Source organism: Carcharodon carcharias, chromosome 12 (assembly GCF_017639515.1).
Source record: "Carcharodon carcharias isolate sCarCar2 chromosome 12, sCarCar2.pri, whole genome shotgun sequence".
Taxonomy (NCBI): domain Eukaryota; kingdom Metazoa; phylum Chordata; class Chondrichthyes; order Lamniformes; family Lamnidae; genus Carcharodon; species Carcharodon carcharias.
This window is the reverse complement of record NC_054478.1, coordinates 114,509,925-114,535,749: the sequence shown is the minus strand read 5'-3', so window position 1 is coordinate 114,535,749 and position 25,825 is coordinate 114,509,925. Positions and strand designations below refer to the sequence as shown.

Genomic DNA, 25,825 nt, shown 5'->3' with positions numbered 1-25,825 from the left:
CTGGAATCAGAGTTTAAAAAAATACCCGGACAGATGGGAAGAAAATTTGCTTTACCTGCTAGTTCCAAGTAAAATGATTTTGGCAGTCTCTAAATAATTCCTAGTGGTTACACATTCACAGCACAATTCAACATAAATTAATAATATTATTCAGAGTGGCAAAAAGGATGCTTCAAGGAAACTTCAGAATAAGTTTACAGTGCTGCAAAATGACATACTCTTCTAATATTGGCATTGAGGGACTTTCACTTTAGAAATATCAGATAAATACTTTGCACACATTTTTAAGTTCTGATAACACTTAACGATGATAATAAATAAATGCACCAACAAGAATAGGCCATTTGGCCTTTTGAGTATGCTCATTCCAACAAATCATATAGGATTTATGTGGATGCAAATTTCCCGGCTTACTTAATCTATGAAGGTACGTACAACAGATAAAATTTCTAAGGCAAAACAATGATGCTTCTACCTGGCTTCTTCAGGTGAAGCAAGGAAAACACTACAACCTACATTGTTCAATCATGAATATTTGTATTCTTCAAAATAACTTTTCCATTGGCCATTTATGTCCATATTAAAGCATATAACCTTCAATAATGCGATGTTGGTCACCAAAAAGCTATACCTTCAAATATTTACATTCCAAAAATATTTTTCTATTCTTGCACCTCACTAATCAAAGGTAAATGTCAAGCTTAGATGTCATTGCTATATGGTACTATTATTCTATACTAAAAAAATCATGCAAGTAATTATTTTAATGCTGCTGATATTATATCAGGCATTGCAGGTTTTGTCATTTTGGAGGCAAAAGTGCATTTTTGTATTGTATTTTCATTACCTTTATTTGATTGATTCTTGTGAACTAAGATGTCTGTTTTTTCCCTTAGTTTGCCCATTATAAAAATGACTTAATTACCATGCAAGTAAACTGCCTGCCTTAAATTTTAATTTTTTGAATGTAATGGCTGTCAGGATAATAAATGATTCTACTGTTAAGTAATTCAGAATCCATTTGCAATGAAATTCCAGCTCTCTTTTACTACAGGATTTGGTAAGGCACACAGTCAAGGATCAGACTGTCTGAACATACCACAGAAACCATGGCAACTAAAGGATTGCATGACAATGAAGTCAGATTTGGTTTAGGATTGGTGCGTCATTTAATTTATTATTGGATTCACCTAATTATTACTAGGCTATCATGATTACCATAATTATCAGCTCCTTCGCATGGCACATTAAACAATTTTCTTTCTGACACATAATATAAGTTTAAATTTATGTTGTATCATTACAAGTTTTTATAATAATTATTAGTCTTTATCTCATTCTGATCAATAGTTAAATCAGTAATAATTTACAGCGCACATGACACTGAAATCAAACTTAATGTGAAGTTTAATAGAAAGAGTTAAATTACAATGTTTCCACACAAAATTAGCTGAAGAAAACTGGAGAAATTAGTGTTACAGACAGGATGGGGATTAGTTTAAACAGCCCTGATTTCTCCACTCCCTACCCATCCATAAACAGAAAGGTGTTTTTGATTTTTGATTTCCCCCGTTATAAAGTGGTGGCGTATTTTCCCCAACCCTTCAGTTTTGGATCAAATCCTCTATTAATAACCCCACAGGAAAGTTAAGATAGGGTAAAATCAGAGTGTTAGTTTATTTTACACACACTCAAAATACAGGAACAGGTATGCAACATCCCCCACTTTCGCATTCATACAATAAAAGAGAGATAAAAGAAAGACAGAGAAACAGGGCAGGACCACAAAGAAGATAAGGATTAAGGTTTCAAGTGAGTTCAGAGTCCAGAATCAAAAAGTCCAATTGTGTAATCCCTTCAGAAGTTAGCAAGCTGAAACTGTTGCAGGCCGATTCATTTTTTCAGAAGCAATGACTTCCACGATGGGAGAAGGCACATAGAGATGAATTAGTCTTTTGGCACTGATACCGAAGTTCACATGTTCCAGTAGAGCACAGTATAGATGAGGGTTAGGCAACTTAATATCTGGGCAGAGATCCTTCTTGCTACCTGTTAAGTAGTAAATGGTAGACAGAGGCAGGCTGCTAACCTGGAGTCCGGTTCTCTTGAGGTTAAACAGCAAGTAAAGATAAAACCCAAAAGCTGTTCAATTAAAGCAATTCAAACAGTGCAAGTCTAGGTCATGTGACAGGGTGGTTCCAGGTTGAGCTATTCAGTTAACAATGCCCCTTGTTAAAACCCATTGTATTTTGAATAGGTAACTGTAGAACCATTAGCACAATGTTGGAGATAAGTAGAACTATTTGTGACTCCTTATGTCCATAGCTGGCTGGTCTACTACCCTTTGTATTGTCTTGGCTGAAATATTTATACAATGCAAGGGGTGTTACATTCCAGGAGTTTGATGTGTTAGCGTTTTCCATTTTGAAACTACTCAGAAACATCCAGAATACCATCATGTGCCCAGTGATGGCCATTTTATCAGTCTTGCCATTTGTTCATTAAAAGAAAATGGAATTTAAACAAGCAAATATGGAAGAGAAACACATTTCTTTTAGATGTTTTTTCTTCTTCATGCCATCTTGGTGGGACATTAGGGAGAAGCAAATCGGTATCAGAGCAGGAGGGGGTTTGAAGGCAAGTTAGCTTGGTGAGTGAGTGGAAGCAAGAAAAGCAGCTGAAAGGTTAATTTTACTCATAATGACGAAGTTGGAGGTGAAAATGAGATCGCAGGAGTTTGGGGACATAACTGGTAGTGGAAAAAAAGAACCTGTAGTATGAAGATGTTTAGCATAGCAAGGGTTAATGTGGGATTGGAGAACGGTACCATCCATATTATGGTATAGAAAGTCACATTATAGTGGTCTAAGTACAGTAGTAGTCTAGCTGAAGCCAGCATGAGGACAGCACCAAGTCAGTAGATGTATACAGTTGTGTTACCAATAAACACTTTGGGCAGAATTGTCCCAGAACTGCACTAAGTGCAGTAGTGAACAGGTAAAACCGCCAAATTCATTATGTATTCCTGGGAAATACGTTGTTTCTATGGCGAGAAGGCTCTCATTCGCCTGCCATGCCATCACCTCGCTGCTTCATCTCCCAGGCGCCATATTTAAAGTGCAGCCTCTCAGTGCGTTCATCCCAGGACAGCCGCATGGAAGACAAGGCCCCGAAAGGCAAAAAGACAGCAGCCGCACCCACCCCCCCTTCAGTGACACGTCCCTTGAGTGCTTTTTGAACACCGTGGAGGCCCACCGCGATGTCCTCTACCCCTGCCCTGGCCGCAGGATGGGCAGTCATCCAGTATGGAAGGCTGTGGCAGCGTCAATGCCTACAAAAGAGGACAGCCACCTAGTGCCACTACAGGATGAATGGTCTCAATCATTCCACCAGGGTAACTCATTCTTCTCATCACTCTTAACTCTCACACTCACAAACCCATCACACATCCACAGGGATCTCACACCTCAAGGGACAACATTACTAACTCTCACACATGCCCTCATACCTCTATCAGGCTCATATCCTCTCGAGCTCACATCCTCATCATGTCCATGGTACCGCTCACCACACAAACATTCCACGCAGTGCCACATGTCCTGCGCACACTCTCCCCATTTGTTACCACGCAGTAGAAGCCTGCTTACATTAGCAGGGAGAGGTCCCTTCCGGGGGTGGAGTGGCCCACATTAGGCCCCTCACTCACTTTGAGGAGCATGCGATTGTGTTGACTGGTGAGGACATAAACCATGCCTGCGGTGACAGTGAAGTCAGCAGTGAACACTCTCGTGAGGATCCTGTATTACATCTTCCCTCTTTCAAAGCAACTGTGAGTGCTCTCTCTCCTGCTTTTGACTCTGCTGCCATGCACTAATTATCTCTACTTTGGTTCGCAGGGAACGCTGCCAAGTGACCCGACACTCTCAGCCAGCCAGTCCCTCAGCTCCATCCAGGTTCTCACCTTCAGCGAAGAGGTCACCTCCTCCACTGACGAGCTGGAAATAAGCAGCTTGGAAGACCTGTCACAGCGCTTACCCACCCCCTCCACCAGCACAGAGACACACACCTTAGTGGGCCCTAAGTTGACAGCAGGCTCGGGTTCACAGTCCCGTGGCCACCACACGGACCCATGTCCGCTGCAGAAGGAGGCAGGTTCGGCCGAACTCCCTGGCACTCAGAGAACTGCTAGGGAAAAGGCATCTGTGAGGTTGGAGTTAGAGCACAAGCCTCTGGATTTGGCCTTCCAACTCATCCTGAAGAGTCAGCAGAAAGTGTAGCAACATCACACAGAGCTGTTGGAAGCCCTCAGCAGAGTGGCACACGAGTCAGAGGAGTGCGTCCGCCTGCTCTCTGATGAAATGGTGCCCACATGTGCATGAATGGAGGTCTCCATGGGGAGGATGGCAGATGCCTTGGAGACCCTGCTCCAGTAGAACTGTACAGACCTGCACTCCATCGCGGGAGCCATGGGTGAATTCCTGCAGTGGTAATGCGAGAGGGAAACAGCTCACCTCAGTGTCCCTCCAGGTGCTCCTTCCCCTCAAGAAGTCAGGCCGGGGTCCCCGGGCACCCGAAGAAAGGAGGGGATCACCCCTGGGTGATACACTCATTAATCTCAGAGGTTGTCCTCTCCCTCTGAGACCCCTTTGCCTGTGAGCCCATTAACCTCATCCTCTGAAACTGCAGAGGGAGCAGCTGGCCTACAAGTGATTCTGGAAGGAGACGTATGTGTGTGGTAAGGCATTTTGTAGCCTCGTTTTAGCACTCTCCCATGCACAGGGATCCTTCACATATCATACTCACCTCAATGTCCTGAGACAGAAAATCCTGCCCTTTGTTCAACCACACAAGCCTCCAGACCTCTTGGTGAGACATTGAACAAACAACCTTACAGCATGGTGGCAGCAAAGTAATGAACCCATAGCATCAAAGAAGCTGGAGATGCTATGGAATCTTAAAGCATGAAAAAGTAAAGAAACTACATCCTGACCTGTGAGAAGGCCGCCTAAATCTAAAAAAGGGTCCAGTGCCTGAGCTGATTGAACGCAGTGTCATTGGACCTAGCCAGGTTATAAAAGGCCAAGCAAAATTCAAAAGGAAAAGGCTGAATGGTAGAGGAAGAATCCACTGTGCAGATGAAAAGCCAGAGCTGATCAATCACAGTCATAGGACCTAACCAGAGCAAAGTTCCTAAAAGAATAAAGGCAGAAGAAAGTATTCCATTGTGTAGCTAAGAACTCCAGCTGATCTTGTGAAGGTCCGTTATGAATATTCATTATTTGCAGAGTCAAATGACCTAGCAGAGGTGAGCAAAATTTCAGTTCTAAGCCAAAACTAGTTTTAAAAGTATTCAGCGCTTTAAAAAAAAAGCCAGAGCAGCCCATTTTCGAAATCACCGCAGCCAACCCGGGTTCAGAATTGGCGCCATACCACATGGCAGCTGAGCTTATTTGAAAGAAAAAAAGCAGCGGAAGACTTCAGCCAAAGCCAGGAATCAATTATTATACACTTGAAAATCCTCCAATATAACGGCAAAGGCCCCAAATTGTTGATTAATAAATCGTTGTAAAAAATAAATCCCAAAAGGCTCGGGACCGCTATTGAGTCTGCCAAAATCCGACAAGCGCAGGAAGAAAAAGTGAAAAAGAATGGTTACTGCTGAGCCATATTTAAAAGTGGAACAACATTTAAAGCTCTACTCACCTGAATTTAAAAGTGATCATGGACAAAAATCATCAACACTAGCCCACTTTGGACCGATGCAAGGACCAAACCAGATGCAAAATTCGGCATCTTGGAGAAAAAAAAATTAAGTTGCCAGAGTACAATCGAATTAAGTAGGAATTGATAGGAAGTCCAAGTAATACATTTTTATAATATATAAAAAAACAAAAATACCTGGAAAAACTCAGCAGATCTGACAGCATCTGCAGAGAGGAACACAGTTAACGTTTCGAATCCGTATGACTCTTCAACAGAACTAAGGAAAAATAGAAAAGAGGTGAAATATAAGCTGGTTTTGGGGGGGGGAAAACAGGTAGAGCTGGATAGAGGGCCAGTGATAGGTGGAGATAGCCAAAAGATGTCATAGAGTAAGTTGAGGGAAGTGCAAGTGAAATGCTGCTTCACTTGAAAGGAGTGTTTGGGCCCTTGGACAGTGAGGAGAGCGGAAGTAAAGGGGCAGGTGTTGCACCTTCTGCGGTTGCATGGGAAGGTGCCGTGGGAGGGGGTTGAGGTGTAGGGGGTGATGGAGGAGTGGACCAGGGTGTCCCCGAGGGAACAATCCCTGCGGAATGCTGCCAGGGGGAACGAAGGGAAGATGTGTTTGGTGGTGGCATCATGCTGGAGTTAGAGGAAATGGCAGAGGATGATCCTTTGAATGCAGAGGCTGGTCGGGTGATAAGTGAGGACAAGGGGGACCCTATCATGGTTCTGGGAGGGAGAGGAAGATGTGAGGGCAGATGGGTGGGAGATGAGCCAGACATGGTTGAGGGCCCTGTCAACCACTGTGGATGGTAAACCTTGGTTAAGGAAGAAGGAAGACATGTCAGAGGAACTGTTTTTCAAAGTGGCATCATCAGAACAGATGCGACGGAGGCGAAGGAACTATGAGAATGGGATGGAGTCCTAACAGGAAGCGGGGTGTGAGCTGTAGTTGAGGTAGCTGTGGGAGTCAGTAGTAATGAATATTGGTGGACAGTCTATCACCAGAAATTGAGACAGAGAGATCAAGGAAGGGAAGGGAAGTGTCAGAGATGGACCATGTGAAAATGATGGAGGGGTGGAAATTGAAAGCAATATTAATACATTTTTCCAGGTCCAGACGAGAGCATGAAGCAGCACCGAGGCAATCATCGATGTAACGGAGAAAGAGTTGTGGGAGGGGGCCAGAGTAGGACTGGAAAAAGGAATGTTCCACATACCCCAAAAAGAGACAGGCATAACTGGGGCCCATGTGGGTACCCATAGCCATACCTTTTATTTGGAGGAAGTGACAGGAGTTTAAGGAGAAATTGTTCAGTGAGAGAACAAGTTCAGCCAGACGGAGTAGTGGTGGATGGGGATTGTTCGGGCCTCTGTTCGAGAAAGAAGCGGAAAGCCATCAGATCATCCTGGTGGGGGATCGAGGTGTAGAGGGATTGGACGTCCATGATGAAGATGGAGGCAGTTGGGGCCAGGGAACTGGAAATTGTTGATATGATGTAGGGTGACAAGAGGAATCACGAATGTAGGTGGGAAGGGACTGGACAAGGGGAGAGAGAATGGAGTCAAGATAGCAAGAAATGAGTTCCGTGGAGCAGGAACAGGCTGACACGATCGGTCTGCTGGGACAGTCCTGTTTGTGGATTTTGGGTAGGAGATAGAAGCCGGCCGTCCAAGGTTGGGAGACTATGAGGCTGGAATCTGTGGAAGGAAGATTTCCAGAGGAGATGAAGTCAGTAACGGTCCTAGAAACAATGGCTTGATGTTTAGTGGTGGGGTCATGGTCCAGCGGGAGGTAGGAGGAAGTGTCTGCGAGTTGACGCTCAGCCTCTGCAAGGTAGGGGTCAGTGCACCAGACAACAACAGCACCATCCTTGTCACATTTTTATACTTGATTGGGGTATTTTCTGATGAAGTAATCATAAGACAATGTATAGATGAACCCTCAACCACATATGGTGAGGTATTAAAAGTCTTTGATAAATATTTTAAACTGCAAGTTGTAGAGAGCATAGACCTTATAAAAAAAACACCAATAGGGCAAGGAGACTCCAGCCTGAGGCAGACAGTATCCAACCAAACCGCAAGATGGTGGCAGACCACATCAGTGTAACGAAGGGCATGAGTCGCAGAGTTTAGTGCAGAGACTGAGAAGTAGCCAAAAGGTTTAAAAATAGAGATTTTTGAAAATACTGACACATTACCCAAACTGCAACAGCAGGTGGCACTGCAGAGCAAGTAAATGACTGTGAACGAAGGAAAGCTATCTGTTGTATCCCAAAAGAAACAAAACAGGCAAAAAGAAAATGAAGCTATTCCACAGGAAAATGTTTGTATCAAAGCTGAGTTGGAAGACTTTAAACACAAGATTCAAGCAGAGTATGTGCCTTTGAAAACACATGAAAAACTAAAGTCTTCAATGAACCAAACTGTTCAAGATCTGAACAAACACATTTCTGAGGTGTCCCAAAGATACAAGGAGGCTTTGGAAGAAACAGGGCAGTTGAATGTTAAGAAGAATGCAATAACCGAAAATCTAAATTATGTACAGACTCAGTACTATCTCCAGAAAAGCACAATGAGGAAATAACAAATCTGAATTCCAACTGTTGACAAATTGAAGAGGGAGATGGCACAACTCAACCAGAATTATGGCCACACCTAACAGCAGGCAGAAGATCTACTCAAGGAAATTGCTGCCTTGAAAAGCTCTTTGAAAAATTGGAAAAACCTGAGGAGTTAAAAAATGTTGAATATTACTTCAGAAAAAGCTGTGTTGGAACTATCAGTATTGGAACCATCACTAAAGCAATGCACTTATGCACAGTGTGGGTTGGCAAGAAGTCAACAAGAAAACAAACTGTTGAAAGAACAATTAATCTTCCTTCAAGATCAAATCCAAAAGGAGTACATAACCCTTCAGCAGCATGAAGAAATTAAAACTGTCTTGAACAACAGAATGGAAGAACAGCAGAACAAAGCTGAAGAGACCTTGTTGAATTACAAGAAAACACAAGATGAAACAACAGAGCTTCGCAAAGAAAATAAAAGTCTGTTGAAGGATTTTCACACACGACATGGATCCTTCAGGTCAAAGTCTGTTCCTCTGGGAAATTACAAAGAGAAGCAAAATGAATTTCATGTCACTCTGAACGAAATGAAGAACCAGTTGGCAGAGAAGACTGAGCAATGTTCAATATTCCAGGAAGAAGCCAAGTGGTACAAAAAAAGAGTGAAGAGCTGAAGAACCAGCTGACTGGAAAAGAGGAGGCATTGAAAGAAAAAGCTATAGAACTTTCCAAGCTGTGAGTGGATACTGAAGCCATGAGTAGCACAATTTCAAAACTGAAACAAGTTAAGACTTCACCAGAGACAGACCACAATGAAACCAAAATGAAGGATAAGGCAAAGCTCTGCTGCAAATGGAGAAAGTAAAGACTGAAATCAGATCGGAAAACATAAATCCAACACTGAAGAACAAGAAACTCAAAGGCAAAGCACTGGATGCCTCAAATGTACTGAGAATCATTGAGTTGTTGAAAAATGACATGGCTGAAATCAAAATCAAGAATCTAAAATGTCATGAAAAAGTTGAACAGTTGCAAGAGAAAGCATAAAGAGTCTCAGAACCAATTAGCTGAAGTAAAAATACAGAATGTGAGCTTTAAGATCAGCACAGAGGAATCAGGCTCTGGTAAGGAAAAACTGTTCAGTGCAGAGAACCAAAGTTCAAGAACGGAAGATGAGTTTGCTAATGAAAAATTAGAATATGATGAACTTCTAGCATTAGATGTATCTACTATGTTGTGTGAAAAATACCTGGAACAGGAAAAGGAACTACTGATGAATCAGAATAGTTGGTTGAATGCAGAAAAACTGATGAAATGTTGGAAGTTCATCGACAAAAGAGCAATTAAATTCTTGAACTTTGATCCAATCTGAAGAATTTGAAAAATGAGATGCGCAGTATGGAAGAGCAAATCCAGACTTTAAAAGCTGATAAGGAGAATCATAAGAAACAGAATGAGGATCTGATGAGTGAATTGAACGAGTCTAAGGATCAGTCATGATCATTGAAGAGAAATTCTGAATGGAACTGAGTGCACTGGTTAACCTTTATAAGGATTCTGCAAATAACTCTGAAACAAAGAAAACTGAACTCACCACAGTAGTTGCTGAGATGAATGAAAAGATTAATACACTTGAAAAAGAATTGGAAAGTAAGAGAGTAAACAAATATTTGGGTAAAATTGTGAAACAAGTGGAAATGAAGTTTCCATCTTTGTAACATCAACTTCCAGGAAGAATATAGCAGGCCCCATGGAAAAAGAAAACTCGAGTCCACTCTATAAATGAACGGAGTGAACATTCCCTCCAGAAGGAATGGGACAAACCCATGGTGTCCGAACAAAGCAGACAGGTTGTCGATAAAGAGAAAAACAACTCTAAACAGCACAAAGAGCCAATCAGATAGAGATACTCAAGTACCAGAAACACTAAATACTATGATTTCAAATCCAAACCGACAAAGTTTTCCCAAAGTAACTGAGACTACCACTCCCTTGAATGTGACAAAAAAAAGATCTGGAAAAATGGTCAATCCTCCAGACCGTCTGAATTTATAAAATCAGGGACGTGAGGAGGGTGGAGTGTGGGGAGGAAGGGTGGCATGTAAAGAAAGATTATACTGTAAATATGTTTGGGTAAAGACTTGGGGTCGGTGTAGTATAAGGATGTTCAGCATAGCAAAGATTAATGTGGGACTGGAGAACAGTACCACCCACATTATGATGTAAAGAGTCATATAATGGTAGATTATGAGTTCAGTAATAGTTTAGCAGAAGCCAGCATGAGGACAGCACATAATAAGGACTGTACCAGGGAGATGTAGATAGTCATTGATTATCAACAAACAATATTCAACCACACAAGCCTCCAAACCACTTAATGAGACACTGAACAAACAACATTACAACAGAAGCCAGCAATTACCTTTACACGCCAGGTTGATCCTGAACTTCTAGGTACAGACAGTGAATCCTTATAGTGCTTCAGGCAGTCCAGCTAGATCTCATGATCAATGGCTAAGCTAATTGCACAACCGATCAGTTCAAGTCTGCATCCCTTAAACTTTCAACTTGAGGAAGCAAATAATGCAGAGACTACATTCGCATTAGAATTGCAGCGAAATTTAATTTTCTCTTGCTTTACTTTCATCTTTCCCCTTTCTTTCTTTGTCTTACAGTTTCAATTTTCTGTTTTTTGCTATTTTATGGTTCCAAATCTGGAGCAAAGATGACAGTTCTGATAACATGACCATTTCCATTGTAAGTGAAAACCATTCTCACACAATCATTTCTAAATTATTACTCCTAATGGTCCCTCCTCATCTTCCTGGAATGCTCTGCAAGTCTTTGACTTAGTAAGACAAACCACCCTCCTGCTCATGGATGGTGACTGAGATTGACAAGAGGGACACTGATGTGCACGATTTAATGGATAACAATGGAAAGAAGCAACGGTAATTCCACTGAGATGGAAAGCAGAGAAAATACATTGAAATTCATCGGATTTATTGTCCACTGGATAAAGTGCTCTGTTCCATTGGACAATAGTGAAATTCAGATTTGACTGTGTCAAGCTCCCCTGTCCTTTAATCATTTCATTGATTGACCTATCAGCTATCTGTTTCTCTCTCACAAAGTTTGAACAAATGGCTGCACTCTTTTGAGAGCTCAGACATTTGTTTCATTGCTTCAAAGCTTGAACAGATGGCTGAGCTCTTTAATGACTTCAAGGGCTTTAATGTATTCATCTTTGGAGGTTTGTTGACACAGCTGTGCAATGGAATATCATTATGAATGCTTGGCCGAGCTTCAAACTCACTAATGGATTCAGTTCAGCAGGTGTTGACACGACTGCCAAGTGGACAGTGAGTTTACTTATATTATACTTATATTGACAGTTTCCTGAGTTCCTAAGAGGATAATGGTTTATTGAAGTAATTTTTGAATGACCGTTTAATTTTGACAGTTTTACCACTTCTTAATTGGATCATGGTTTTTCAAAATTATTTTTGAATGGCTGCTTATTTTGATAGAATTATGAGCATCTTAAAGACCTCCCAATTATTATTATAGGGCCCATGTGAAGAAAATAGATTGTTAACAGAGAATTAAGCCTGAATTAGCAATCCAGGTTGCTGTGCCTGCGCAAGGCCTTGTAAAAGACCATACAGTGCCACCATTGCTTTTGGTCTGTAACAGGCTGTTGAGTGACTGGGGAGTAAGCAAGACTATAACTGAAGGTTATAAGTGTAAACTTACCAATAGAGCTTGGGGCAGAACTCTTAGATAATTTGTCACTAGCAGTTCTAGAACTACAATTATGAAACATGTTTTAAAACAAATGATTGACCTAAACATCATGTTCCGACCTTCCAATTAATGTCAAATAGCTCCAATGTCAATAGCTTGTCAGTGTGACCACCTGAAATCTTGCCACCTTTGAAAAGATCCTTCCATTGAGAATAAATGCAGGTCTCATCCCTGATGGTCCGTGAGTCCCACCTGTCTGTATGATCTTACAAGATATAGCCAATTAAGAGGTTGTCCCCAGGACCCCCATCCAATTAAAGATGGCAGGCATGTTCCTGAGGCTGAAGATCTAATCGGAGGGTCTGCAGCTTTGGAAGGCCAGCAGCTCCACCAGGAGATGTGGGCACTGTTCAGCAAGGGTGCCTCAAAATGGAGGCATGCATCAAAATTACAATTGAAGAGGGCTGAAACTGGCAGCACTCTTGAAGTGAAGGGGGAGGGGGAAGTGAAGGGTGAATTCCTCTGGAGGAATTGTTTTGGCCGCAGGTGCAGCCTTTCCTGCTTGCGGACCCATCATAGGGGTATGGAGCCTTCAGCTTCAATAGTCCCCAACGAATCGGGGCAGTGAAAAGCTGTCCCATTTCAGAACCAGTCAAGGAAAAAAAAATACACCCCACGGCCTCCTGCCAGGCGACCATCTCCATAGAGCTATCACTCAGTGGGAGGTTGCACTCTGGGAAGATCACAGCAGGACCTTCCACATTCCATTCAATAGACTCTTTGTTAGTAAGTATTTGCTACCTGCTGCTGTCAGGCATTTTGCCGCTTCCGTACTTCGCCCACCCAAAAGGTGCAAATGTGTCGACCTAGTGACCCAACACTCTCATGTCCAGATTGCTTCAAACCCACTTCGGCAGGACTTGGATGATTTCGCCCAATATAAGCCAATGAAGAATGTGGATTAACAGAAAAGTAAGTGCAGAAAAAGCTGCTTCAACTCTGAGTACAAAATCTTTACTATTTATTCTGTTAGTTAAACCATGGATTATGAACTAATTTTCACAAGACAAAGCTTACTAACATTAAATTGAAAAGCAGCAATACCTGGAGTTAGTGGTTCCTTTGTCCTGGGAGGCACCTGCTGCTTCAAACGAATTTCTTTGATGGCAGCTCTGCATTCTGATCTCTGGAGGTACAGAGTCTAGCTGAACAGTTTCACAAACCACCTGAAAACCCTTTGAATCATTTGAGTAAATGAATTAACTTTTAAATGATTATGCTGGCATGCTCATACCTAATTCAAAGCAATGAGATTATTTTCAAGATACATCACAATAACCATTGTGGCCTTTATGGTTCAGTAGGTAGTGCCCCTGCCTCTAAATCAGAAGTCCTGGGTTCAAGTCCCACACCAGGAATTGCTGGCAATGGAAGAAGTGTTCATGTTGTGGTTCAAGCAAGTTGGTAATCAGCCTACTAATCCTTTCAACAGTTCCCCACTACTGCCCATAGGGAAACAAATGTGTGAAGATTTGAAACAAACAATAATGACTAATTTGCATTAATGTTAAATGTATTTCTTTTTCACACAAACTATTGAAAAAAGGCGACACAATGGCATAGATACCAGAGCTCCAACACATTGTTCACAATTGGTAAGGTGCACCTTTGCAAGTTGAACTGAGTTCTGGTATTGAGGGTGTGCTGAGTTGCAGAAAAGTGTTTGAAAGTATGTGCTATTCCCTTCCACAAATAAATCTTTATGCAACTATTTCCAGTAATGAATGCATTGTCATGATTCGGTTTGTTTTTCTACAAGGAATCCTGTACAGTGTAACCCCAAGATCTTGCTGCACACTCAGTTTAACCTTGATGTTGAGAAAGCTTTTAGAATTTAAAATTTGGGACACAATTAATAGGCACTTGGACAAATGCGGATTAATTAAGGAAAATCAGCACAGATTTGTTAAGGGAAAATTATGTTTAACTAACTTGCTTGGTGGGTTTTTTGATGAGCTAACAGAGAGGGTTGATGAGAGTAATGCACTGATGTGGCATATATGGAGTTTTAAAAGGCATCTGATAAAGTGCCACATAACAGCATAGGTTAGGGCTCATGGAATAAAAGTGACAGTCACAGCATGGATAAAAATTGACTGAGTAGTGAATGACTGTTTTTCAGATTGGAGAAAGGTATTTGGTGTTAGGACCCCTGCGTTTCTTGATCTATATGAATGATGTAGATTTGGATGTACAGAGCACAATTTCAAAATTTGCAAATAACACAAAACTTGGAAGTATTGTGAATTGTGAGGAGAATAGTGATAAACTTCAAGAGGATATAGACAGGCTAGTGGAATGAGTGCCAATTGGCAGGTGAAATTTAATGCAAAGAAGGGATTCATTTTGGTAGGAAGAACAAAGAGAGATAATGCAATAAAAGGTACAATTCTAAAGAGAGAGCAGGAGCAGAAGGACTTGGGTGTATGTGTGCACAAATCAATGAAGGTGGCAGGGCAAGTTGAGGAAGTGGTTAATAAAGCAGATATGATCCTGGGTTTTATATTCAGGGGCATAGAGTATAAAAGCAAGGAAGTTATAGTAAACCAGTATAAAACACTGGTTCAGCCCCAACTGGAGTACTCTGTCCAATTCTGGGCACCGTACTTTGGGAAAGATGTGAAGGTATTAGACAGGCTGCAGAAAAGATTCATGTGCATGATTCCAGGGATGAGGAACTTCAGTTACATGGATAGTTTGGAGAGGCTGGGGCTGTTCTTGCAGGAGAAGATTCAGAGGTGATTTGATAGAAGTATTCAAAATCATGAGGGTCTGGACAGAGTAGACAGGGAGAAAGTGTTCCTATTGGTGGAAGAATCGAGAATCAGAGGGCACAGATTAAAGGTGATTGGCAAAAGAAGCAATGGCAACATGAAGCAAAACTTTATAAAACAGCAAGTGGTTAGGATCTGGAATGCACTGCCTGAGAGTGTGGTGGAGGCTGTTTCAATCAAAGCCTTACAAATAGAATTGGATAATTGTTTGTACAATAAATAATTGTTTGGAGGAAAGGTGGGTGAGAGTGACTATGTGAGTTTCTCTTGCAAAGAGCTGGCATGGACACGATAGGCCAAAAGCCTTCTGTCTGTGCTGTAAACATTAGTTGAATAGAGGAAGTCATATCAAGTACCATCTATCAAGCTTTTATAACAATTCAACATGCCTAACCAGTGTTAGCACAGTCGATACTAGAATGAATGAAAATAGTAGTGGGGCTGAATTTCGTAAAAGATTCTCCCTCTCTAGCTCTGTAACTTCAGCAGGTTTTCCACCAAACATGCATCAAAGTTACAGCAGTGAAGTGGAAAAACTGAGGAAATTCACCTCTAATATTTATTTTGCGCTCTTTATATTGTAATTGTGCTTTAAACCTATTTCCCTGAACACATCATCCATGTTCGGAAAGCCTAGTCAAAGGAATGCACCTTGTAAAATTGAGAGTGGCCAGCCTTCCCACTGCCACACCATAGGGAATTGGTTAGCTGATTTCCCTGTACTCTCAGAATCAGGGCTACATATATATATATATATATATATATATACAAAATTTTTCAATTTAGCGAATTTGATGAATATGCCACTAAACACCAAATGTAACCCAAAGCAAATTATTACCACAATTTATTTGCTCTGCATCAAGTATTTTTTTGTGTGATGGGTATATATAAGTATGGGAAATATGTTAACATAACTTGTGTAGTAATACATAGTCAAGAAAGTTAAAGAATTATCCAGAAAATGAAAAAAGCTGTACAATTAAATATGAGTTAACGTGAGTTAAGATACAGATCATCGTAATCTCACTGAATGGCAGAATAGGCTTGAGAGACTGAATGATGCGTTCTTGTCCTAAATGATATAAAAACAGTAGTAAACAAAACATAGTTAAATAACTGAACACTCACGGTTGTTCCAGCTTTATCAGAATCACAAGATGTTCCTCTGTTGTTTAAGGGTGAAGTTCTCTTAGCTAGAAAGGAAAATTCATAATTCACCAGCAAGGGTTCAGATTTTCCACTGTTGCTTATCCATTCGAAGGGTGTAAATTGTGCAGAAAGCAGCAGAAACAGGGCAGAATTTCTGTCCTGATAAAATTCTGGCAATTTTAGTCACTTGTGTGTGGAGCCTAACATTGTAGGAACTGCCACGTCAAATAGGTCCTTTATTTAAAAAGTCATTTAAGGTGGAAGGGCTTCCTGCCCACTATTTCCAAATATATGGACATTCCTTTAACACCTAGCATTGCTAAGTAATCAGCAGCAACAATAGTCAATATAAAAACTACTAGTGAACGCATTGGCTCTGTATTATTTCAGAGTCACTTTCAACATTTTTTTGCAAACAAAAGTGTTTTGTGTTTTATTTCGGCCATCAATTAAGCTTACTTTTGTGCCAATTGTTCATCTTTTTTTAAACTGCAGCTCCATGCAATATTAATAGAACTATGGCTCATCACAAAGCGAATATAGTATGTATTCCTTTTTATCCTCCTCAAATTTCAGTTCTGGTAACAACTGACATGTTTTGGCAATGGCATCATCAACTACTTCACTTCTAGAAAACTCCATCTGGTCAGGAGCAGAATGAAGCCGATCGGGATCACTGTGAAGCAGGTCAGGATTACTGTGAATCATGTTGGGAATAGAGTGAAGTAAACAGGGATCAATGTGAAGCTGGTCCGGATCACTGAAGCAAGCTGGGATCACTCTAAAGCAGGTCAGGATCATCATGAAGCAGGTCTGGAGCAGAGAGATGCAGGTCAGGATCACTGAAGTGATGGGGGAAAAATCAAACTGTGGCATCACAGAAAGGCTGTGAGTTTATTGGTTGGTGAGTACTGTAGCTTTGTTTCCCTTTTTCTAAAGTTAGGAAGTTAGTCGAAGGAATTGGGAAATAAAAAGTATCGATTTTGGGGAAATAATAAGGGTTCAGTAAAACATTTCAGTTAATCTCCCTATATTTAACTGACATCAGCACAACAGTGGCGTTGTGGTATTGTCACTGGACTAGTATTTCAGAGACCCAGGCTCTGGGGACTTGGGTTTGAATCCCACCACGGCAGATGGTGAAATTTGAATTCAATAAAAATCTGGAAATAAAAGTCTGGTGATGACCATAAAACCATTGCTGATTGTTGTAAAAACCCATCTGGTTCATTAATGTCCTTTAGGGAAGGAAATCTGCCGTCCTTACCTGGTCTGGCCTACATTTCACTCTAGACCCATAGCAATGTGGTTGACTCTTAAAAATGCCCTCTGAACAAGGGCAATTAGGGATGGGCAACAAATGCTGGCCTAGCCAGCGACATCCACATCCCATGAACTAATTTTTAAAAAGTGAGTAGCTGGTGAGTCTTTTTTTTAAATAAGTAAGTTTTATTCTCTAATAGACGGAGGGATGGCAGGGCAGCTCCGACTCTTGGGGTGGAATCTTCCATTCTGGAGATTAAATCTGTTGGCAGGAGCAGAAGTCAGAGTGACATCCGCTGAAGACTGGGGCACGAGATCTTGCGCTGTTCAGCTCATTAATTATGCATCTGCGAAGAGCATGGTAGAATCTCGTGGTGGGACGGGTGGGACGGGCAGGAAGTGGCTTACCCCGCCATTACCTCATAGGCTCCAACGCCTAAGTGCCATATTTAAACAACATCCAGGCAGCCATCTACTCTTCCACTCTGCTCCTCAACTCCCTCAAGTCCTCTCTTGTTCTCAGCCCTACCATGCCCAGCCTTGGGGCAGCTTGTGCTACATGCAGCCAATATCTTTCAGTGATGGTGTGAAAGGAAGGCAAAAGCAGCGTCTACTGACCTCAAAGACGAGGATGAAGTCTACCTTGCTTGGTGCATGCCACTAATGCACAGCTGTAAAAGTGAATGTGCTAAATTCCCGCTAACGGGGCGCTTAATTTAGAGGGTGAACAAGATTCCAGTTTGTTGGCCTTTTAAGGAGCATCCGTGAGATACAAATGGGGTTCCCAACATACCACTGTGGGTCACTTTGCCTGCCTTTAAGCTGCCATGAAAGCCAGGAGAACAAGATTCCCAACTAATTTGCTGCCATCAGGAAACAGATTTGTGGCCTCCCACCAAATCTTGCTTCTCTGCCCACCACGATTCCACTGCTGGTAGGAGTGGAAGATTCCTCCCCTAGAGTGCACATCCTGTTCCATATGGGAACTCCAGGATGTGTCCTGTGCCCTTGATAACCATATGTGCAGGGACTGCTGTTTCATGGATAGCATTGTTTATAGATGTGATCAGCTCATAGCTTAAAAGAGCATACAGGGAGAGAGGAAATGCATGACCACTAGGCAGTCAAGAAGAAACAGACAGATAGTCCAGGAGTCCCCTGAGTGCATCTCACTCTCCAACCAGTATACAGTTCTGAATGCTGATGAAAGTGATGGTTCATCTAGGAGTGAAGCCAGGGCCAAGTCCATGGCACCACAGCTTGCTCAGCTGAACAGGGGGACAGAAAGAAGACTGGGAAATCAATAGTGATAGGAGATTCAATAGTTAAACAAATGAACAGACATTTCTGCAGCCCAAGCTGCATGTTGCCTCCTTGGTGCCAAATTCAAGATGTCGCTATGTAGATTGAGGGAGGAGGGTGAACATCCAGTGGTCATGCTTCATAATGGTACCAATAACATAGGTAAAAAGAAGAATATGGTCCTGAGGTGAAAATTTAGGGAGCTAGGTAGGAAATTAGCAAGCAGGACCTCAAAAGTAGTCATTTCCAAATTACTCCTGGTACCATGTGTGCGTATAAAAATAGGAGGATAAAGCTGATGAATGTGTGGCTGGAAGGTTGGTACAAGGGGGAGAACTTTAGATTCCTGGGATATTGGGATCAGTTCTGGGAGAGATGAGATCTCTAGAGGCCAGAAAGGTTGCAACTAAACAGAGCCAGGACCAATTTTCTTCCGGGGCGATTTTCTAGTACTATCGGGGAGGGTTTAAATGAACTTGGCAGGGGCATGGGAACCATGAGATAATACTAGAGAGGAATACTAATGTGTGCAGAATATTAGGAGAGACAGGAAGCACTAGAGTAGGAAATAGTTAAGATGTTAGATGAGTTCAGCAGAGAAGGAAAAGTAACAAAAAGTCTTAATTAGGGTTACGGTGCATGTGAATATGGACAGTGCTATAAATAAGATTGGTGAGTTGCAGGTGCGGATAGCCACATGGAAACATAGGGCAGAATTTTGCCCTCGGATTGCGGGCGGGCCCCATCGGCTTGGTGGCAGGCGGGCAGCCAACCCCCACCACTGAAACAGGGCCTGCCGCCATTTTAAGTGGGCGGGCCAATTAAGGCCCACCCAGCAGCATCCCCAACAGGAAGTACTATGCGCTTCCTGTGTGGGGGGGGGGGGGGGATTCCCCAGCTGTCAAAGTGCGCTTTTTCGCGGGCATACACTTCTCCCTGAGGCAAAGTCCTGTCTCGGAGAATATTGACAGTGGAAAAAACTTTAAAAATAGAAACATTAAAAAATTAACATGTCCCCCTCATGTGATAATGTCACACGAGATGGGACATGTTAATAAAGAACGCATAAACTTTATTATTTTTGTACAAACTGGACATGAAACTTCATCCCGCCAGTGGATGAAGTTTCATGAACATTCAGAAGCCTGCTGGGGCTCCTGGCCTGCCCGACAGCCTTAAGGTTGGCCGGGCAGGTCTTAAAATACTTTAACTAGTCTGTCAACGGCTTAAATTGGCCATTGACAGGTCGATGGGCGGACAGCTGATTATTGGGGGCCTGGCTCAAAGAAGGGCAGGACTGGGTATTAAATATTACTGTTACAATGTTTATAGAAAAGGAGGAAGGGTGGCAGTATTGATTAAGGAGAACATTGCAGTGAGAAAGAGAGAGGAAGTCCCAAAGTGGTCAAGGGCAGAATCTATTTGGCTAAAGCTAAGGGACAAAAAAAGTGCAATTGTATTGCTTGGTTTAGTCTATAGGCAACCAACTAGTGGCAACATTGTGGAGGAACAAATTTGCAAAGAATTTACAGAGAAGTGCCAGAATTATGGAATAATTATCCAAATATAGACGGAGATATTAATATAAACAGAAGAGAGGGGCACAAGTTCCCAGAGGGAATTCAGGAGAATTTTCTACAGCATTATTTTTCCAGCCCAAGTAGGGCAAATATCAGTAGAGGAACATTAAGGGATAGTGATCATTGTAATTAACTGGAGGAAAGTCAACTTCAATTCAACTGGCCCAAATAAATGGGAATCAAAGGCTGGTAGGCAAAATTAACTGAACAATGGGCTGCCTTTAAAGAAGAGATAGTGCAAATCTGGGACGATTCCTCCCCTTGACTGTACCCAGGCTAAGTGCGGTAGTGAGCAGGAAAAGCAATGTTTTAGCCGCTGGCTGCAATGTCAGCTTCTTACACCGTATCACCCCAATCCCATGACATTAATGATGTATTCCTGGGAAATACGCCATTTTAAAGGAGGACAGGCTGTCATTCGCTTGCCAGGCCTTCACCTCGCCGCTTCATCATGCCAGGCACCATACTTAATGTGCAGCTCCGTGCACAACTCTAAGTGCGTCCAGTCCATGATGCTGCACAGAAGAAAGGCAAATAGTGGCAGCCCCCAGGTTTAATGAAACATCCCTCAAGCGCCTTTTGGACACAGTGGAAGCCCACCATGATGTCCTCTACCCCTGCTCTGTCCACAGGATGGGCAGCAACATTACCAATCCAGCATAGGAGGCAGTGGCAGCAGTGATCAGCAATAAGATCCTGCAAAAGAGGACAGCCACCCAGTACCACAAGAGAATGAATGTTCTCCTTCATTCCGCGAGGTAAGTCACTCTCCTCGTCACTCCCAACTTTCACACTCTCAAAGCCATTACACATTCACAGGGACCTCAATGTCAGTTCAAGGGACATCACAATTCACTCTCTCACACATACCTTCATTGCCCTCATCCCGAGATGGGACCGCTCACCATGACATGGCATATTTATCATCTGGACTGGCAGGTGCCCTGCTTACACTTGTTCCATCTCTTTTCATGCAGGGAAGCTGGCACACAAGAGGGAGAGGCCGTAGATTAGTGGAGGAATGCCTGAAATCAAGGTTCTCAGCGTTTTTGAAAACAGAGCCATAAAGCTCGCTGGCAAGGATCTGGACCAGTCCTGTATTGATGGTGAGGTCAGTGCTGCTCTACCAAAAGAGGATCCAGCGGTGCAACATCCGTCAGACAACCATGCTGTGAGTGATGTGTCCTCTTTCTTAAGCCACTGCCATGCACTAATTATCTCCCCTTGGAGGCACGTCTGGGAAACAGCCGATGGAGCCCACAATCCAGGGCCTCCAATCAAGCCCCGAAGAAACGCCTGAAGAGGAATCTGGATGCACCCTCATTGAAGTCCTGTCACAGCGCTCACCCACACCCTCCACCAACGGAGAGGTACATACCTCAGTGGGACCCAGCTTTAGAGTAGCCTCGAGATCAAAAACTGGTGAGCACATTGCAATTTCTGATCCACAGCAAGGGCGGCAGGGACTTCTCAGGTGTCCAGCACTCGGAAAACCGTGCAGGAGAAATTTGCTGAGTCTGAGTCAGATGATGAGCCTCTGGACTCAGTCATGTCTCAGTTGCCAGAGCTGCAAAGGCAAGCTAGGGAACATCAGGAAGGGCTGTCCGCTGCACTCCTCAGGTCGCAAGGCATGACGGAGGATTCTGCCCGCCTTCACTCTGAGATGATAGCGCTGGCATGCCAAAGCACCAAGGTCAACACTGGTAGGGTGGCAGCTGCCATGGAGACCTTGGTCCAGGATGTCGCACCTGCACTGCTGTATGGGCTGAACTTCATCGTTAAGCCATTATTGGCCTCCAACAGTGTGTATGCGATAGGGGTACCAGGCAGCTCGATCTCACTCCAGCTACCCCTTCTCCTCAAGGAGTCAGCCGAGGGCCCTTGGGCACCCATAGAGAGGAGGATCAGCAGGTGCACACCCCAGAGCCATCCATCCAGGTGACTCAGTGTCCAGCCCAGCTGACTCCCCACTTCCTGTGACCCCAGCAGCTCCAGCTCCACAGATCAAGGAGGATGCCATTGCCATACAGCAGGACCCCGAATGCAGGCTGGGGCCCTCCAAGTCTTGGTCCACCAGAGGAGTCCCACAAAGGTCATTACAGACAGGGTGTAGCAGTCAGCAGGCTGCCTCCATTTCTGCTATGGATATCTGAAGTGCACCAAGATGTAGCGACAGGGTTAGGAAAGTTAAGGAGATGTAACTCTTTCAAGTACAAACACGTTTCCATCTGTTTTTTGTTCAGATGAAGGTACATTGTTTCATAGTTTTGCCATTGTCAGATTTGAACTCTTGATAATCTTTTAAATGAAAACCAAATCAACAAAACTGGGATAAATCAGGCACAGCCCCTAATTCAGGTCAGCTGTAAAACCAAGGACAAAGTTTAAAGGAACCTTACAAACTTTAAATCAAAATGTGATTAAAGGGGTCAACAAAACACCCCAGTCCCCGCGGTGCCCATCGAGCACGGAAGGCCTCGAGAGTGTCAGCAGACACCACGTGCTCCTTCTCCAGGGACATCCGGCAGCGAACGTAGCCACGGAAGAGGGACAAACAATCAGGCGGGACTCCCCCGTCGATCGCCCGCTGCCTGGACCTGTTAATGGCCAACTTGGCCAGGCTCAGGAGCAGGTTCACGAGGAGGTCCTCCTCCTTCCCGACCCCCTTCTGCACTGGGTGCCCATAGATCAGGAGCGTGGGGCTGAAGTGCAAACAAAACATCAATAAAAGGTTTTTCAAGTAACTAAAAAGGGAGTGCAGCCTACAACACCCTATGTATACATGGTCCACGGACTCCACAAGACCGCAAAAAGGGCACGTGTCCTGAGAGTCCGTGAACCTATGCATCCTCTTATTATAGGGGACTGCTGCATGCAACACCCTCCAAACCAGGTCCCCGATAGAAAGGGGGAGGACACCTCCGTAGATGGCCTCCCATCGGGGGCCTCCGCCGCCGGACGGCAACAAGGCACGCCGGGGCGTGTCCGGGCGACGGACAAGGGCGAGAAAATGGAAGGTGTGCAGCAGCAGTCCGTACAAAAAGCCCCTCTTTGCCGTGCCAAAAGGCACGGAGGACATGTTCCCGAGGCGGCTCATATTGTGGGGCACCAGCACCCGAGGGAGGGTTCGGGGCTTGGGGCCAATGTGGAATTCTGTCCGAACAGAGGAACGTTCAGACGGAAGACCACCGTGCACCTGGGCCACCTCAAGACCCAAAATAACGTCGGGTCCGAGCACGACCGTTCTCAGGTCTTGGATGGCATCGGCTGCGACCTGGACACTCATAGACGCGCGTCGCGCCAACTCCTGTGGGAGCATCCAGCCCAGTCCTCCGCCACCCAGCACGTCCCCGATCCTGGTCACCCCTGCGGCCACAGCCCTCCTCTCCGCCAACCACTGAAAAGGACGGAGGGGCGGATTCCTGAGCAGTGGCTCTCTGACGATAGCCGCTACTCCTGACGGGGGAGAGCTGCGTCGCAAGGCGACCACTTTCCAGACTTTGATCAGGTCCTGGTAAAAGACGGGCAACGCCTGCAAGCAGCCACCGAGGCCCAGCTGTTCTATAAACAGGAGCTGCATATCATAATTCAGGCCGTGCACCTGATGGAAGAAATACGTCGTCAGGGCTATATGGTAACTCTTTCGAGTACAAACCCGTTTCCATCTGTTTTTTCAGATGAAGTTACATTGTTTCACAGTTTGCTATTGTGAGATTTGAACTCTTGATAATCTTTTAAATGAAAACCAAATCAACAAAATTGGGATAAATCAGGCACAGCCCCTAATTCAGGTCAGCTGTAAAACCAAGAACAAAGTTTAAAGGAAACTTACAAACTTTAAATCAAAATGTGATTAAAGGGGTCAACAAAACACCCCAGTCCCCGCGGTGCCCACCGAGCACGGAAGGCCACGAGAGTGCCAGCAGACACCGCGTGCTCCTTCTCCAGGGACATCCGGCAGCGAACGTAGCCACGGAAGAGGGACAAACAATCGGGCGGGACTCCCCCGTCGATTGTCCGCTGCCTGGACCTGTTAATGGCCAACTTGGCCAGGCCCAGGAGCAGGTTCACGAGGAGGTCCTCCTCCTTCCCGACCCCCTTCCGCACCGGGTGCCCATAGATCAGGAGCGTGGGGCTGAAGTGCAAACAAAACATCAATAAAAGGTTTTTCAAATAACTAAAAAGGGAGTGCAGCCTACAACACCCTATGTATACATGGTCCACGGACTCCGCAAGACCGCAAAAAGGGCATGTGTCCTGAGAGTCCGTGAACCTATGCATCCTCTTATTATAAGGGACTGCTGCATGCAACACCCTCCAAACCAGGTCCCCGATAGAAAGGGGGAGGACACCTCCGTAGAGGGCCTCCCATCGGGGGCCTCCGCCGCCGGACGGCAACAAGGCACGCCAGGGCGTGTCCGGGCGGCGGACAAGGGTGAGAAAATGGAAGGTGTGCAGCAGCAGTCCGTACAAAAAGCTCCTCTTTGCCGTGCCAAAAGGCACAGAGGGCATGTCCCCGAGGCGGCTCATATTGCGGGGCACCGGCACCCAAGGGAGGGTTCGGGGCTTGGGGCCAATGTGGAATTCCGTCCGAACAGGGGAACGCTCAGACGGAAGACCACTGCGCACCTGGGCCACCTCAAGACCCAAAATAACGTCGGGTCCGAGCACGACCGTTCTCAGGTCTTGGATGGCATCGGCTGCGACCTGGACACTCACAGACGCGCGTCGCACCAACTCCTGCGGGAGCATCCAGCCCAGTCCTCCGCCACCCAGCATGTCCCCGATCCTAGTCACCCCTGCGGCCACAGCCCTCCCTGCGGCCACAGCCCTCCTCTCCGCCAACCACTGAAAAGGACGGAGGGGTGGATTCCTGAGCAGCGGCTCTCTGACGATAGCCGCTACTCCTGACGGGGGAGGGCTGCGTCGCGAGGCGACCACTTTCCAGACTTTGATCAGGTCCTGGTAAAAGACGGGCAACGCCTGCAAGCAGCCACCGAGGCCCAGCTGTTCTATAAACAGGAGCTGCACATCATAATTCAGGCCGTGCACCTGACGGAAGAAATACGTCATCGGGGCACACCATCTAGGAGGAGGCTCGACGTAGAGGTATCGCTGCAGGGTCTGAAGGCGGAAAGTCGCCACCTGTGTGCGTAGGCACACTAGCGCCTGACCACTCTCCCTAAGCGGGAGACTCAGAACCTTGGCAGCGACCCAGTGCAATCTTTTGTCCCAGAAGAAGTCGACTAACAATCTCTGGATTCTTGTGACAAAGTCCGGGGGAGGGGTCAAAGTGACCAGCCGATACCACAACATGGCGGCGATCAGCTGGTTTATGACCAGAACTCGACCTCGGTAAGATAGCACTCGGAGCAGTCCTGTCCAGCGCCGCAGGCGAGCGGTGACTTTCGTCTCCATTTCCTGCCAGTTTGCCGGCCAGGATTCCTCAGCGGGGCAGAGATGGACCCCCAGGTAGAGGAGGCTGGTCCTGCTCCAGGTGAAAGGCCTGAGCTCCTCGGGTAGGGGATCCATCTGCCACTGACCGACCAGGAGTCCAGAACATTTACCCCAGTTGATCCTGGCAGAAGAAGCGGCAGAGTAGACCTCCTGGCACTCGCGCATCCTCCGCAGGTCAGCTGGGTCACTAAACATAAGGAGCACGTCATCGGCGTAA

At 44.7% G+C, this 25,825-nt stretch overlaps 1 protein-coding gene across 1 annotated transcript in view; it reads right to left on the bottom strand.

Annotated features, from left to right (window-relative positions):
* Positions 1 to 25,825, bottom strand: part of LOC121284720 (protein unc-80 homolog) — a 542,332-nt gene that overhangs the window by 452,047 nt on the left and 64,460 nt on the right. The window contains exons 6-7 of the mRNA XM_041200272.1: positions 15,980 to 16,050; positions 13,125 to 13,255 (exon numbers count right to left, since the gene is read on the bottom strand). Coding sequence (XP_041056206.1) covers positions 13,125 to 13,255; positions 15,980 to 16,050 — 202 coding nt within the window. The remainder of the gene's footprint in view (positions 1 to 13,124; positions 13,256 to 15,979; positions 16,051 to 25,825) is intronic.